Genomic DNA, 13,579 nt, shown 5'->3' on the forward strand with positions numbered 1-13,579 from the left:
AATGGGCTTTGCAGAGGCCGTTATGTTAGGAAAATTCCAGGTGTAGGTGGATGGCAAGGAAAGATGCATAAAGATGATGAGAGCATTTATTTTGTATAAGACCTATGGTCCTCAACATCTTATAAATAAGCATTTGAGAAAAATTGAGAAAAATCAGAAGAGAATGTGGGGATTACCTTAGAGAGGCAGAGTAACAAAAATTGTCAAAGCTTCTACCATATAACAACTGGTAAAATTTAATCTTATGAACATAAGGGTGTTACACAGGTAGTCTGTCACCCTGAAAATCCTGTCTGATTATTTATTTATTTATTTATGGATAAAATAACATACACTAGAGATGCAGGGTAAAACCTTAACATTCACTTTGTGGGTGTTGATTTCATAATTCCTTTAGGCAGGGACCTTCTTTTCAGTTCTAACCACATTATCAGCATTCAGCAAAGAAATAATAATAATAATACAATGAAGTTAAGGAAGTGCTGGGAGTATTAGTTCAAGATTCTATCAGAGCTGCTTGATGCTTTTACCTCTGTATTACCAACATTGAGACGGCTTGGTTGGAAAACAAAAGAATACGAGAAAACAATAAATTGCTTTAAATTTGCTTTTGATCACCATCTGATAAGTCTTAATTGAGAATTGAAAATACAGTGAGCCATACTTCACTGTGAGATTCTACTCATGGTACTAGGGAAGAGTATCTATAGGGAAAGATCTATGGAATGATGACTAAGGTGAGAATGGTTCCTGAATAGTGTCAGTAAATTAAAAATGTCAGAGCTGTAACAGTACCAATATAACATGTATTGAACATCTTATGTACCTCATTAATCAGTAAACAGTGTATTTAAATAAATGAGGAGGACTAATTATTTTTTCCCCTTTCAAGATCTATCCCAGTGAAGTCATGAACTACACAGCTGAGAATATTTGCAAGTGGGCTCTAGAAAACCGAGAGACATTTATACGTTGGTTGAGACCACATGGAGGAAAAAGCCTTCTACTAAACAATGAACTGAAGAAGGGACCAGCACTTTTCTTATTTATACCCTTCAATCCCTTAGCAGAAAGTCATCCTCTTTTAGATGAAGTAAGTGAGATATATTATTATTTCTTTTTATTGTGGTAGAGCATGCAGGCCCCAGTCCCATTGTGTTGGAACTATACAAACATAGAAAAAGGTCTATACAAGGGGGGTTGCGTCTACTTTGTGCTCCATAAAGATCTAACTTGAAATTGTATGTATTGATACAGATTGGGTGCCATTTATGTGTTACTTGATGTTCCAGAATAGTGTACATTGCTTATACCGGGTCTGATTCTTCTTTCCCCCGCCCCCGCACAGCCCAAAGTTTGTGGTTTTTGAATGCTTAATGGAAACAATTATAGATCCCAATTCTCATGAACAACAGGGAGAGAGGAATGGTTACTAGTGTATATATTTTTTTCATATTGAATTAATTAAGTGAACCTAATGTTGCCATTGAGAAATTGAAAGGATTTATTATGGTGCCTTCCAATGGAAAAAATAGTAGTTAAGAACATTGAAACCTATAAATCCTGGGGTGGTCCTTGCTATTATATTTGAAAAAGAATATCAGATTATAAAGAAAGAATGATGCAATCAATTTTAATTCATATTCATCATACTTACACACTCTATTCTCACCCTCTTTTTAAAGGGGCCATTTCTGGTCCTTGGAGTGTTTTTTTTTTCAATGGGCTGAAGGACAAGCCATTTTTATTTATGAAAGAATCTTCATTGTAATGCCACTTGCATTTAAAAAGTTAATTGTGACATTGATGTTCGCTGCTGTCTTTGTGTTGTCCAAAGTCTTAAGGCATTGTTTCATCTGCTTGAACCCAGTTAACCTTGTTTACATGTAGTAATTTGATTGTAAGTGGCACTACTGTAGAATTATTGTAAATTACTAGTTTCAAAGTCAGTTTCAATAATATCTAGCCTCAGTTTGGGCCTCTGACACTAGAAATGGCTTAGTTAATTTCCTTGAGTTGGCAGAGCATGCTTCCTACTCAAATTTCCTCTTTCCCTTCTCTTTGCTAAAGAAATTAAACCAACATCATTCTAAGATTCTTGCTTTACTGGAATCAGTGATGTATAGTGGTCTGAGCATGGGACTGGGAACTTGGAATGGCTTGGCATTAGTATTAATTCAGTTGGTTCAGTTTTTCTAATGTAAATAACTTGCAGTAATTAAAGTCCAGTGTATCAAATTTTTGTGGGGAGATGTAAATTTGACTCTAAAATTGAGATTATGGTTTCAGTTGCAATTCTCATTCATTACATAAACAGACATTTATGAAAAGTGTTGAGTTTAAACCATTTTAACTGCAAAGCTGTCATAGCTAATGTATCAAAGTGAAACTGTACATCAAAGCTTTTAGTTATCAGCTGCGTTACCCATGTTTTCACAGGCAAATCCATCTTTGGGGGGGTCATGTCAGAGGTATATGTGAAACAAGGACTCACTTATTCTGGGCTTGTTGCCAATACACCATTACCATTATTGTCATGAACATATACAAAAGCCAGACATGACAAATTCCACTCCTTAAGGTCTTGCATAAATTTGCTTACAAACTTCTCAGCAGCATGAATCTATTCCAGTTTATATATCTTTACAATAGCATATTCTGTTTGCACACACAGTGACTGGTAACCCTTGTAATTCCTTGCGTTTACCACAGACTGCAGGATTGCTGTAAAGAGGCATCATAGCCAGGCATTTTCAAGTCCTGTAGGAGGTAGTCAGCGTATTTTCCAATTCAGCTGGCACTGTTTGTTTTGTTGGGTGCTGGGCTGTGGGAGCATGATATTATGAAAAGTAATGGGCGAAACCCCCTAAAGTTTGGTTCCAGATCCAAATTTTTTCAAAGTTCAGCTGGACTTCAGCTCTGAGGTTCTTATTTGGGCCAATTAGAGGTGAAGGAAGGTCCAAGCTGCAAAGTGCATGGTTTTCAGATCCAGAGCCCATTAGAGAGAGGGATCTGAGGTGACAAGTTTTGGTCTGGATCCCAAATTTTACAGTTTGGGAAGGTTCAGACCCACATTTTTTATTCAGCTCTTTTTCTAGTTGTGGGCCTGTGGGATTTCATTAGGTCACAAAAGGCCTTATCTTCCAACTAATTAGCTTTTGTGGTATCTGTTACTAGTTTGTCTCTAATGAGGTCAGTGATTTTCATATTTTCCTTATTGCTTATGGCACATAGCAGTTATTTTGCGTACAAAATCATTTGCAGAGACTGAAGAAGAAGATTGGAAGGGAACTGGAGCGATTCCTATAGCAAACTGTGCTCCATGTAAAGCAGGCTTAATTCAGACGTTTTTTCGGCACAGATAATACACTCTTTAATATTAGCCATCATATATTTTGATAAAGTAAAATCAGTACCCCATGTGAATACCCAGTTTCTGATTTATCCTAGTTAAGAGAAATATTTATTTATACCAAAGCATTAAATCAGATACAGGGTCTCCTGGTTACTGTAGCATGACAGTGTGTTAAAGTGGGCATAAGAAGCTACAGTATATTATGCAACTTGTTTACCACAAGGAGAAATGGTTACTGCAGCCAGCAGCCTTTGTGAATTTCATTTGGCTCTGAAACCATTTGCCTGTAAGGCATTCACACAGCGTGAAGCTGTCAATTCATTGTATGTTAGCAGTGCTCAAAAAACTACAAATTTCTCTGATTAGAGCTGACTGAAATAAGATTTTGTAATGCAAATATGTTTTTTCAGTTTATAAAAAAAAAAAAATTCAGGCGTCCTCCAACATCTGTTCACATGCTTTAGAATAGGTTACAACATTAAGGAATGAGCCTTTATAGAATCTAATCTGACATTTTCAGGAACTATTAAGTATATAAAAAGAAAAGGCTATGCCAATGAGTTCTTTTAAAAAAAAAAAAATCACAGAAGTTGTCATTGTGGACCACATCTGAGAGATGATCATGTGACCCAGCTTCTCTCATAGTCATAATCTCACAACATCCCTGTGACAATTGCAAGGATTGTTTATATGGAAAAGTACTAGGAGGACAATTTTTAACTGTTTAACGCAATACTTTGTGGGGGAAATGTAATCACACTGTCTCTTTTTGCTGTTCATTTCATTTCTCCAACCTATCTGTTCTGCTACAATAAACTCATTAGAAATTTAAGAATATTCCAATTTGCAGTTATTTTCAGAATGTGCTGGTTTATAGGAAAGACGAAAAAGAGTAGGTGAAAAAGCCCCAGTAACTACTGTAAATGAGGCCCGGCTACTATGCATATGGCTGTAAAATAAACTCCTACTAGGACACAAGAATTTTCATAATAGGGAATTTTAGTATCATAATGAAGAAAAGTGTAAAAAAACAAATAAAAAAAACCCCCAAACCAAAAACAAACCTCCACTAATTCTGCAGAAATGGAAACCCTGACTTTACTATAAACTCAGAATACTGTTTGTGAAGGAGAGAACCTTTCATGCCCATATGTTTTCAATTAAGTGGCAATATTGATATCTTTAGTGAAATGAGGACTCAGTTTAGTGACCAAATCCAGAAGTCCGTCATTCAAGCAAAACTTCTGTTGAAGTCCGCAGCAGATAATGTTACTATTGAAATAAATGGGAGTTCTGCCCACAGAAGGACAGGAAGCTTTATTCTTATATCAGTAGTTGATTTGACTGGATGACTCTTGCTGTTATGTTCACAATGAGATGTTAAGACTGTCTTGAGCATTATATATTTCGCTTTAATGTATTTTTCATCTTCTTTAAGAAAAACAAAATTTGGGAAAATGGATATATTGTATAATGTGTCAAATAACAGGATTTAGCATCACAGTATAATGTTATTAAAGCCCAACAGTATGATATAAAGAGGGTTTTGAGCTGACTGTAAAAAAGGAAGATCTTTTTAGTGTGTTTCGTTGTCACTCATCACTCTTCTTAAGCACATACTATATTTGAGGGGGTTTTTTTTTATTTAAATTCATAATAAAGCAACAGTGCATCCTATGGCTTTTGGTAAGAAACTAAAATTGAAGGGTAAGAGTTGGCCCTGTGTCTAAAATTCCAGGATTGTACATCTAAAACTAAATATATTTTATGTATTTCAAAAAAATTGGGACAAATATTGTCTGTGTTGATACATGAACGATATATAACTGATCACGTTTCTGTGTAATTTGTTTTTTCTATAGATTACCAAAGTGGCCTTGGAATACAACAACTGTAATAAAAGCCAGGCAGCTGAACCTGTTCTTCAGCACTTGAGAGATGCAAATTCACCAGATTTTGAGTCCATTGTACCACATGCGCGTACACAAGTTGCAGACACTTACTCCATAACAAAGTACCCATGCTGCAACACGGTGGTGCTCCCTCAGTGGCACTCGATCTCTAGGACTCACAATGTCTGTGAGCTTTGTGTCAACCAGACCGTTGGGGTCAAACCAAGTAAAGTCAATATACCACAGTGTAACTTTTTAGAGATAGAAGCAGCTTTGGACTCTTTCTACCTCAAGGAACATACCTTTTTCCAATTTGTGTCAAATACCATAGAATGCAGCAATTTCCTAAGTTTCTATAGTCCTTTTAGCTACTACACTGCATGTTGCAGGACAGTAAATAGGGGTCTGATCAATTTAATTAGTTCTGAAAAGACCATATTTCAGACCCCTAAAGTAGCATTTTCTTCCCATGGGAAGAAAGGTAAGGATGATATCCAACATTCTAGTCCTCACATTGAGGATAGGAATGGTTTTACTCCTGACCTTTGCGTTAATGGCACTCACATTACCGGCCTGAGCTGCAGAACCAACAAGACCTTGAATCTCTATCTACTGGATTCAAATTTGTTTTGGATGTATGCAGAGAGACTTGGTGCATCAAGATCTACTCATGTGAAGGAATTTGCTGCCATTGTTGATCTGAAGGAAGAGGCACACTATATCTTGGATCAGAATCAAACACTTATAAAATCTACTCTAGGTATGATATCAGCAATCTTGTATTCAAAATTTAAAGTAAGCAAATACATTAAATGAAGATAGGATGGAGTTAGTAAAGAATAATAACTTTGAAAAACATGTTATTGACAAAAGCAGATCAATTTGCAAAGTGAGCCTATGGAAAGCATTCTGGATCTTCATCTGCTTAATAATTAATCAAACAGCAAAGGGTTGTTCTAGGTATGATAAAAGAATGAATAATTTCACAATCCAGGAATAACTTACTCAGTTCAAGTGGAAATTTTGCCAACCTCAACCTCATAGTATTTGTCAGTGGTTGGACAATAGGTATGTCATCAAACTATAGGAATTTCCCTAAGTGGTCAATCCACGAAACCAGATTGCCAGCAGATTTAAAGAAGTGTACCACAGAAGTGTACCATAGCTCAAATTAAATAACTGCTGATGCCTCAAAGAAAATGTTTAAGATGATTTTATGATTTTAAGATGCAATTATTTGCGCGATTAATCGCACTGTTAAACAATAATAGAATACTATTTATTTAAATATTTTTGGATGTTTTCTACATTTTCAAATACATTGATTTCAATTACAACACAGAATACAAAGTGTATAGTGCTCACTTTATATTTATTTTTTATTACAAATATTTGCACTGTAAAAAACAAAAGAAATAGTATATTTCAGTTCACCTAATATAAGTACTGTAGTGCAATCTCTTTATCATGAAAGTTGAACTTACAAATGTAGAATTATGTACAAAAAAAACCTACATTCAAAAATAAAACCTTGTTTAACAGTGCGATTAATCATGATTAACTTTTTTAATCGCAGTTAATTTTTTTTAGTTAATCGCGTGAGTTAACTGCAATTAATCGACAGCCCTAATATAAACCCATCATGGTGACATTTAACTTTAAAAGGGGAATTACCCCAAAATGAGGATGATTGTTAGTGTGAAATTAAAAGGAGCTGTCACAATGGTAAATGCCTACTATTTAAAATCACCATAATAGAGGATCAGACTAAATGTATACCCCGAATCAGAAAAGACAATAAGAGGACCAAAAAAATGCCACAATGGCTAAACAGAAGAGTAAATGAAAGCTGTTTAGAGGCAAAAGAGCATCTTTTAAAATTTGAAAGTCAAAACCTAGTGAAGATAATAGGAAGGAAACAAACTCTGGCAGGTTAAGTGTAAAAGCATAATGAGGCAGGCCAACAAAGAATTTGAGAAGCAACTTGCTAAAAGATGCAAAATCTAACAGTAAGAATTTTGTTAAGTATGTCAGAAGCAGGAAGCCTGACAAACAGGAAGTGGGCCACTAGAAGACCAAAGTGTTAAAGGAGCACCTAGGGAAAACAAGGCCATTGAGAGAAGCTAAACAAATTCTTTACATTGGTTTTCACTGTAGAGGATGTGGGGGAGATATCCACTGCAGAACTATTCCTTTTGGTTACAAACCTGAAATACTATCATGCAAGAGGTTTTAGAACAAATTGATAAATTAAGCCATAATAAGTCCCCAGGACCAGGTGGTATTCACTCAAGAATTCTGAAGGAACTTGGATATGAAATTGCAGAACTACTAACTGTAGTATGTAACCTGTCACTGAAACAAGCCTCTGTACTGGATGACTGGAAGGTGACTCTAATGTAGCTTCTAAAAAGGTTCCAGAGACAATCTTGCAATTAGGAGCCAGTGAGCCTAAATTCAGTCCTGGTCAAATTGGTGGAAACTATAGTAAAGAACTGAATGATCAGACACATAGATAAGCATGATTTGTTGGGGAAGAATCAACACTGCTTTTGTACAGGGAAGTCATGCCTTACCAATCTGTTAGAATTATTTCAGGGTGTCAACAAGCATGTTGATAAGGGTGATTCAGTCAATATGCAGTACTTTGATTTTCAGAGAGTCTTTGACAGGGTTCCTCACCAAAAGTTCTTAAGGAAATTAGTCATGGGATAACAGGGAAGTTCCTCTCATGAATCGGTAACTGGTTAAAAGATAGGAAGCAAAGGGTAGGAATAAATGGTCAGTTTTCACAATGGAAAGAGGTAAGTAGTGGGGTCTCCCAAAGATCTGTGCTGGAACCTGTGCTGTTCAACATATTCATTAATTATCTGGAAAGGGCGTGAACAGTGAAGTAGCAAAGTTTGCAAATGATACAAAAGTATTTAAGATTGTGAAGTACATAGCTGACAGTGAAAAGTTCCAGGAGGATCTCACAAAATTGGGTGACCAGGGAAGATGAAATTGATGAATGAAATGAAACATTGATAAGTGCAAAGCAATGCACATTGGAAAAAATAATCCCAACTACACGTATATAATGATGGGTTCTATACTGGCTGTTACTGTTGAAGAAAGAGATCTGAGTCGTCATGGATAGATTTCTGAAAACTTCAGCACTGTGTGCAGCAGCAGTCGAAAAGGCTGTTAGTAGCTATTAGGACAGGTATAAGAAAATAAGACAGAAAATATAATGCCACTGTATAAATCCAAGGTGCACATACTGTGTCCAGTTCTGGTTGTCCCTCTCAGAAAGGATATAGTGGAACTGGAAAAGGTTCAGAGAAGGGCAACAGAGATGATTAAGAGTATGGAATGGCTTCCATCCAAGGAGAGTCTAAAAAGATAAGGGATGTTCAGCTTAGAAAAGAGACAATTAAGGGGAGATATAACTAAGGTTTATAAAATCATAAATGGTGTGGGGGAAAAATGAATAGAGAAGTGTCATTTACTCTTTCCCACAATACAAAAACCAGGGGTCACCCAATGAAATGAATAGGCAACAGGTTTAATACAAACAAGAGGAAGTACTTTTTCACACAACCCACAGTTAGCCATGGAACTCATTGCTGTAGAATCTTGTGATGGCCAAAAGAAAAATTGGGTTAAAAAAAGAACTAGAGAAATTCATGGAGAATAGGTCCATCAGCAGCTATTAGCCAACATGGTTACAGATGCAACCCCATGCTCACAGTGACCCTAAACTTCTGACTGCCAGAAACTGGCAGGGAAAGACCCAGGAGGAACTCTCCAAAGTTGCCCTGTTGTGTACACTCCCCCTGCAGCCCTGCTATTAGCCACTGTTAGAGACAGGATACTGGGCTAGATAGACCATTGGTCTGATCCAGTATGGCAGTTGTTATGTTCTTGTGTGCACATACTTTTGTCAGAATTAATTTATCAAGACAGAGATATGAGGTGTATTTAGTCAAATTATGTTACCTTTGTTTTTCTAACTGTATTTGAAACCATTTCTAAATTAACTTAGTAATTTGTTTTTTTTCTGCCATTAGATACTTTTTTCCAGACTAGTACACGCTTATTTCCAAAACTACATGTGTTCAGTCATTTGCTCAGAAGAGCACGTGAATTACATTCCTAACCTGCATGTCCAGTTATTTGAAAGGCACACACAAGATCTATAACTAGCCTTTTACCCATGAAAATACCCACTTTGCATAACAGTCTGGTTAATTTCTTGCAAAAATTAAGTGCACCTTTTGGGCATGAAATTGCAAGCATACAGTTTTGAAAATCATGCCTTTAATTCAGGCAGTGTTGAAAGGGAAGAGGCAAATTCATGTAAAAATCAGCCTTGTAATGTAGGCAGTGATGAATGGGAAGAGAGGCAAATACATGTGTGTTCATAATTGAGTATTAAAATAAGTTGCTCAGATAGGTGTATTTACATTGTTCTTGCATCATTTCTTGCCCTGGGCCAGTTGCATAGTTACATTTTGCAGCAGAAATTGAAAAATAACTTAAGCAAATACCTCAGTGACTAAGATATTTAAAAACAAAAACAAAAATCCAACTCCCATATTCCTTCCATACTCCTTAAGTAGAGTAGCTATTTTTAAACACAGATTATCTTGCAGTTAGAAGCTCATTACAGTAATAGATCTAACTGTTGGCCCAATGAGAAACTTTACAGATTGTTTCTAAAAAAATATCACGAGCTCTTAATACAGTTAAAAAGACAGACCTCATCTTTTTTGTTTCTTAAGTACACCACAGCAAAAAACATCCCATGGTCTTTCAAAATCTAGTTGCTCTAAAAACATGGAGCTTTGGTTTGGTCTCGATTTTCATGAATGTTGAGTTAAAATTTTAAAAATAAGGTAGAATTTACTATTATATGCAAATGCACCTGTTCAGGTACCTATAATTTGCTTTTCCTGTTCACTTTGGTCATTAATTTAATCCTGATTTTGTTTAGTTTTCATGCTAGTGTTCTCAATGTAGAAATGGTCAGTTTTCACAATGGAAAGAGGTAAGTAGTGGGGTCTCCCAAAGATCTGTGCTGGAACCTGTGCTGTTCCAAATGACTAAATTATTATTTGAGTATCATCTGGCATTGTATAATGCGAGTCTCAGTTCTTGAATCTACTTGGCATCATAAAGTACATAGTAGAATTATGACCTGGATCTAAATTGAACAGGAAATACAGTTTTGACATTGTAACACATAGAAAATGAAGTCTCAAGGCAGTGTAGATGAGTGGTGTTTTATTTTCATATCTATCTTTTGTTCAAAGTTGTCTGAGAAGAAGTGAATTTTATGGAAAGAGAGTTGTATGGGGGGAATATGGTAATTTGACACACAAGAGAGCAGACTGTTTCAAGCACATAGGCATGAAAGATGACTGGGGGAAAGGATATAAAAGAAGTAATTAGAAGAGGGACTTGGGCAGAGCAAAGGAGAGTGGGAGGGTAAGTAGGAAGAAATAAGAGCATAGATATAAGTAGGAGTGGAATCGTGCAGAGTCTGGAAGAGGAGCACTGGAAACTTGAACTTGGCGCAGAATGTGAAGGAAAGCCAGTGAAAGGATTCTAATTGGGACTGACCATGTGGCCTGATCACAGAAGAGGAAATTTGTATTGCAGCATTTTGGATAGACTAGAGCAGCATTCTTAACCGGGGTCTGTGGCCCCCCTGGAGGTCCATGAGCCCTTTCAGGGAGTCCATGGGGCCCCATGGCAGAAACCCAGTGCTCCGAACCCTGGCACCCCCCTGCAGGGCTGAAGCCCGGAGTGGCGTGAGGCTGAAGCTGGCACCCTTCCTCCCCCCCCCCCCCCCAAAGCCAGGAGCGATGCAGAGCTGAAGGTACACCCCCCGGCCCGCACTGGGAGTGGCATGGGGCTGAAGCCAGGAGCCCCAGTGCCCCTCCTCCCCCTACCTGAAGCTGGGAGCCATGCAGGACTGAAGCCCTGAGTCCATGGGCAGAGTTGGGGGGCACAAGGGTGTTGCCCCCCCCCCCCCCACAAACTGCAGTGCCTTACCCAGAGTGAGGCAGTCCCGGGGCAGCTCCACGCCCTACCTTCTCCTCTCCCCCAGTCCACCTCAGGCCTAGCTCTCTGGCCAGATTGGTGGGAAACCAGAGCTAGGCAGTGCAGGGCAGCTGCTCCTCTGGTGGCACCATGGAGCGGGCAGCTGTGGCTTTCCCTTGTCTGCTGCTGGTGCCCAGGGTTGCAGCTGCTCCTCAGCTCCCAACCCCCTTTGACTGCTCACACAGCTGGTAAAAGCTGTCTAGGTGGGAGGACCCGACTCTGGGGCCTGCAGAGCCCTCATGGAGCAGCCACCACAGGGGAGCCCTCCTGGCACACAGCCCCTAGCTATCCTCCTTCCTGCAACCTGAGCTAACCTCCTGCACGCACACAGCCCCTAGCTATCCCCTCCCTGTTTCCTGAGCTACACCCCTCACTGCACACAGCTCCTAGATATCCCCTGCCTGCACCCTGAGTGGTTTTCAAACTTTTTGAGCTGAGTCCCACCCTTGAGTTACATTTTTTGGTTGCGGCTCCCCACAACCCAGACAGGCGGGTGGTCTGCTGAGGAGAGTTGGGGTGGAGGTGGCTCTCTCTCCCTGGACCCCGCTGTGCGGAGCTGGTCCGAGCCCTGCCAACCCTTGACCCCTCCCTTCCCAGAAAAAAAAAAAAAAATTGAAGTCAAACTATGCCTATGCCCAAGGGTTCCCCCCTCCCTGGCCTGGAGCCCTGAGTCCTGCTGGGCTCTGGAGTTTTTATAGTATGTTGAGGGAGGCCTCAACAAGAAAAAGGTTGAGAACCCCTCAACTAGAGTAAGAGCAAGGTAAAAAGCAATGATACCAGTGAAGAGAAGGTTGTAGTAGTCAAGGCAAAAGATAACCCAAGGTAGTTTTCTGCATTCTGTTGCCATGTGAATGATCGTTAATCAGAAACGGAGGTAAAACTACAGAAATAATATTTAGGGCTGGTAAACTAGACTTGTATTTTTCTTTTATGCCATAAGTCAGTTTGTCTTCTGAAACGCAAAGTAAAAACAGGCAGCCTAGATATTACAGATATAATGAAGCTGGAATAACCTTCTCAATGTCCTTCTTTCATTTTAGAGAACTTCATTCAAAACTTCAGCATTCTCTACAGTCCCTTGAAAAGGCATCTTGTTGGTGACTCTTCAGTTCATCTTCCTGCACAGCACATAATCACCGAAGTGACTACTACCACCTTTCGTGATGTGGTGGTTTTGAGTGAAAAGGTACAGCTCATTACTGCAGTTACATCGAGGGATTAATCACATTTTGATTGATAGAATTGCGGAATTCAGTCTTCTGAATTTTCATTGTTTAAAACTAAAGGGTCTCCTCCTCTCCCATCCATGGAGTTACACTAATTGTGTACATAATTTTAAACAAGGGCACTCCATGAAAGTTGTACTTCAGAGTCATTTAAATTTAGGAGACCACTCTGATGGCACAGAGCAGCCAGAAAATCAGCCAAACCAGTTCCCTGAAAACACCCACCCTCTGCCTTCCTGTGCTGTGTGTATTTGTCATAGCTGTGGTTTAGCCTTTTGTATTCTTATTTGCTAAATGTGGTTGAATTACATATATAATTGTGGGGGATGGAGAAGTCCTGCTTTGCCCTTGTTTTCATGGTGGCAATACTTAACAAATATTAAGTAGAGTTTGAGACCCAAGGTGAAGAACAGGTCCCAAACCTACTCAGTCTTGAATGGAATTGGAGATATGTATGATGAACATTGCTTTTATGAACCAGTTAAGGCTGTAGAGATTGTGCTGGTTGCAGAGGGAGCCTCTTGTTGTCTTACTAGAACTAAGGTACAAAATAGTGAACAAAAGTGATTGGGAAGTAACTATAACAGAGAAAATTGAAGGTTGTAAAACAAAGAAACAAAAATCCCAACAAAAAGTAGTATTTTAAAAGCATACATCACAAAAATCCATAATAAAAAGCTTTTTGATTTCATGATGTGAAATTTTTTGATATACAGTGTAATTTTGAAGGGTGCCTAAAGTACTTTATATAATTTGATTCTTTAAACGTGTGACTGAATTTGGACTAATATTCTTTGGCTACTAGGATATCAGAGAATGAATGCATGTGCAATATTCAATTTCCTGTGTCCCCAGTGCCTAGTGTGCTAGCTGCAGGAAAATTGCTTAGTTCTCTAGAGTTCCCCAGAGATATTCTATTTAAAGTGTACAATGACCATTATTTAAATGGGAATGAAAGGCTGGTCTTGGAATCTGAGTATCTGTGAATTTGAGAAAACCTGTCCATCCCTTCCTTC

General features: G+C 38.5%; 1 protein-coding gene across 2 annotated transcripts in view; it reads left to right on the top strand.

The window, feature by feature from the left end:
- Positions 1 to 13,579, top strand: part of TXNDC11 (thioredoxin domain containing 11) — a gene marked incomplete in the record, with an annotated part of 105,442 nt that overhangs the window by 68,887 nt on the left and 22,976 nt on the right. For both annotated transcript variants that reach the window (XM_034784082.1, XM_034784083.1), the window contains 3 exon segments: positions 893 to 1,093; positions 5,218 to 6,007; positions 12,378 to 12,523. In XM_034784082.1, coding sequence (XP_034639973.1) covers positions 893 to 1,093; positions 5,218 to 6,007; positions 12,378 to 12,523 — 1,137 coding nt within the window.

The sequence above is a fragment of the Trachemys scripta genome, chromosome 10 (genome assembly GCF_013100865.1).
Source record: "Trachemys scripta elegans isolate TJP31775 chromosome 10, CAS_Tse_1.0, whole genome shotgun sequence".
In the NCBI taxonomy this organism is placed as follows: Eukaryota; Metazoa; Chordata; order Testudines; family Emydidae; genus Trachemys; species Trachemys scripta.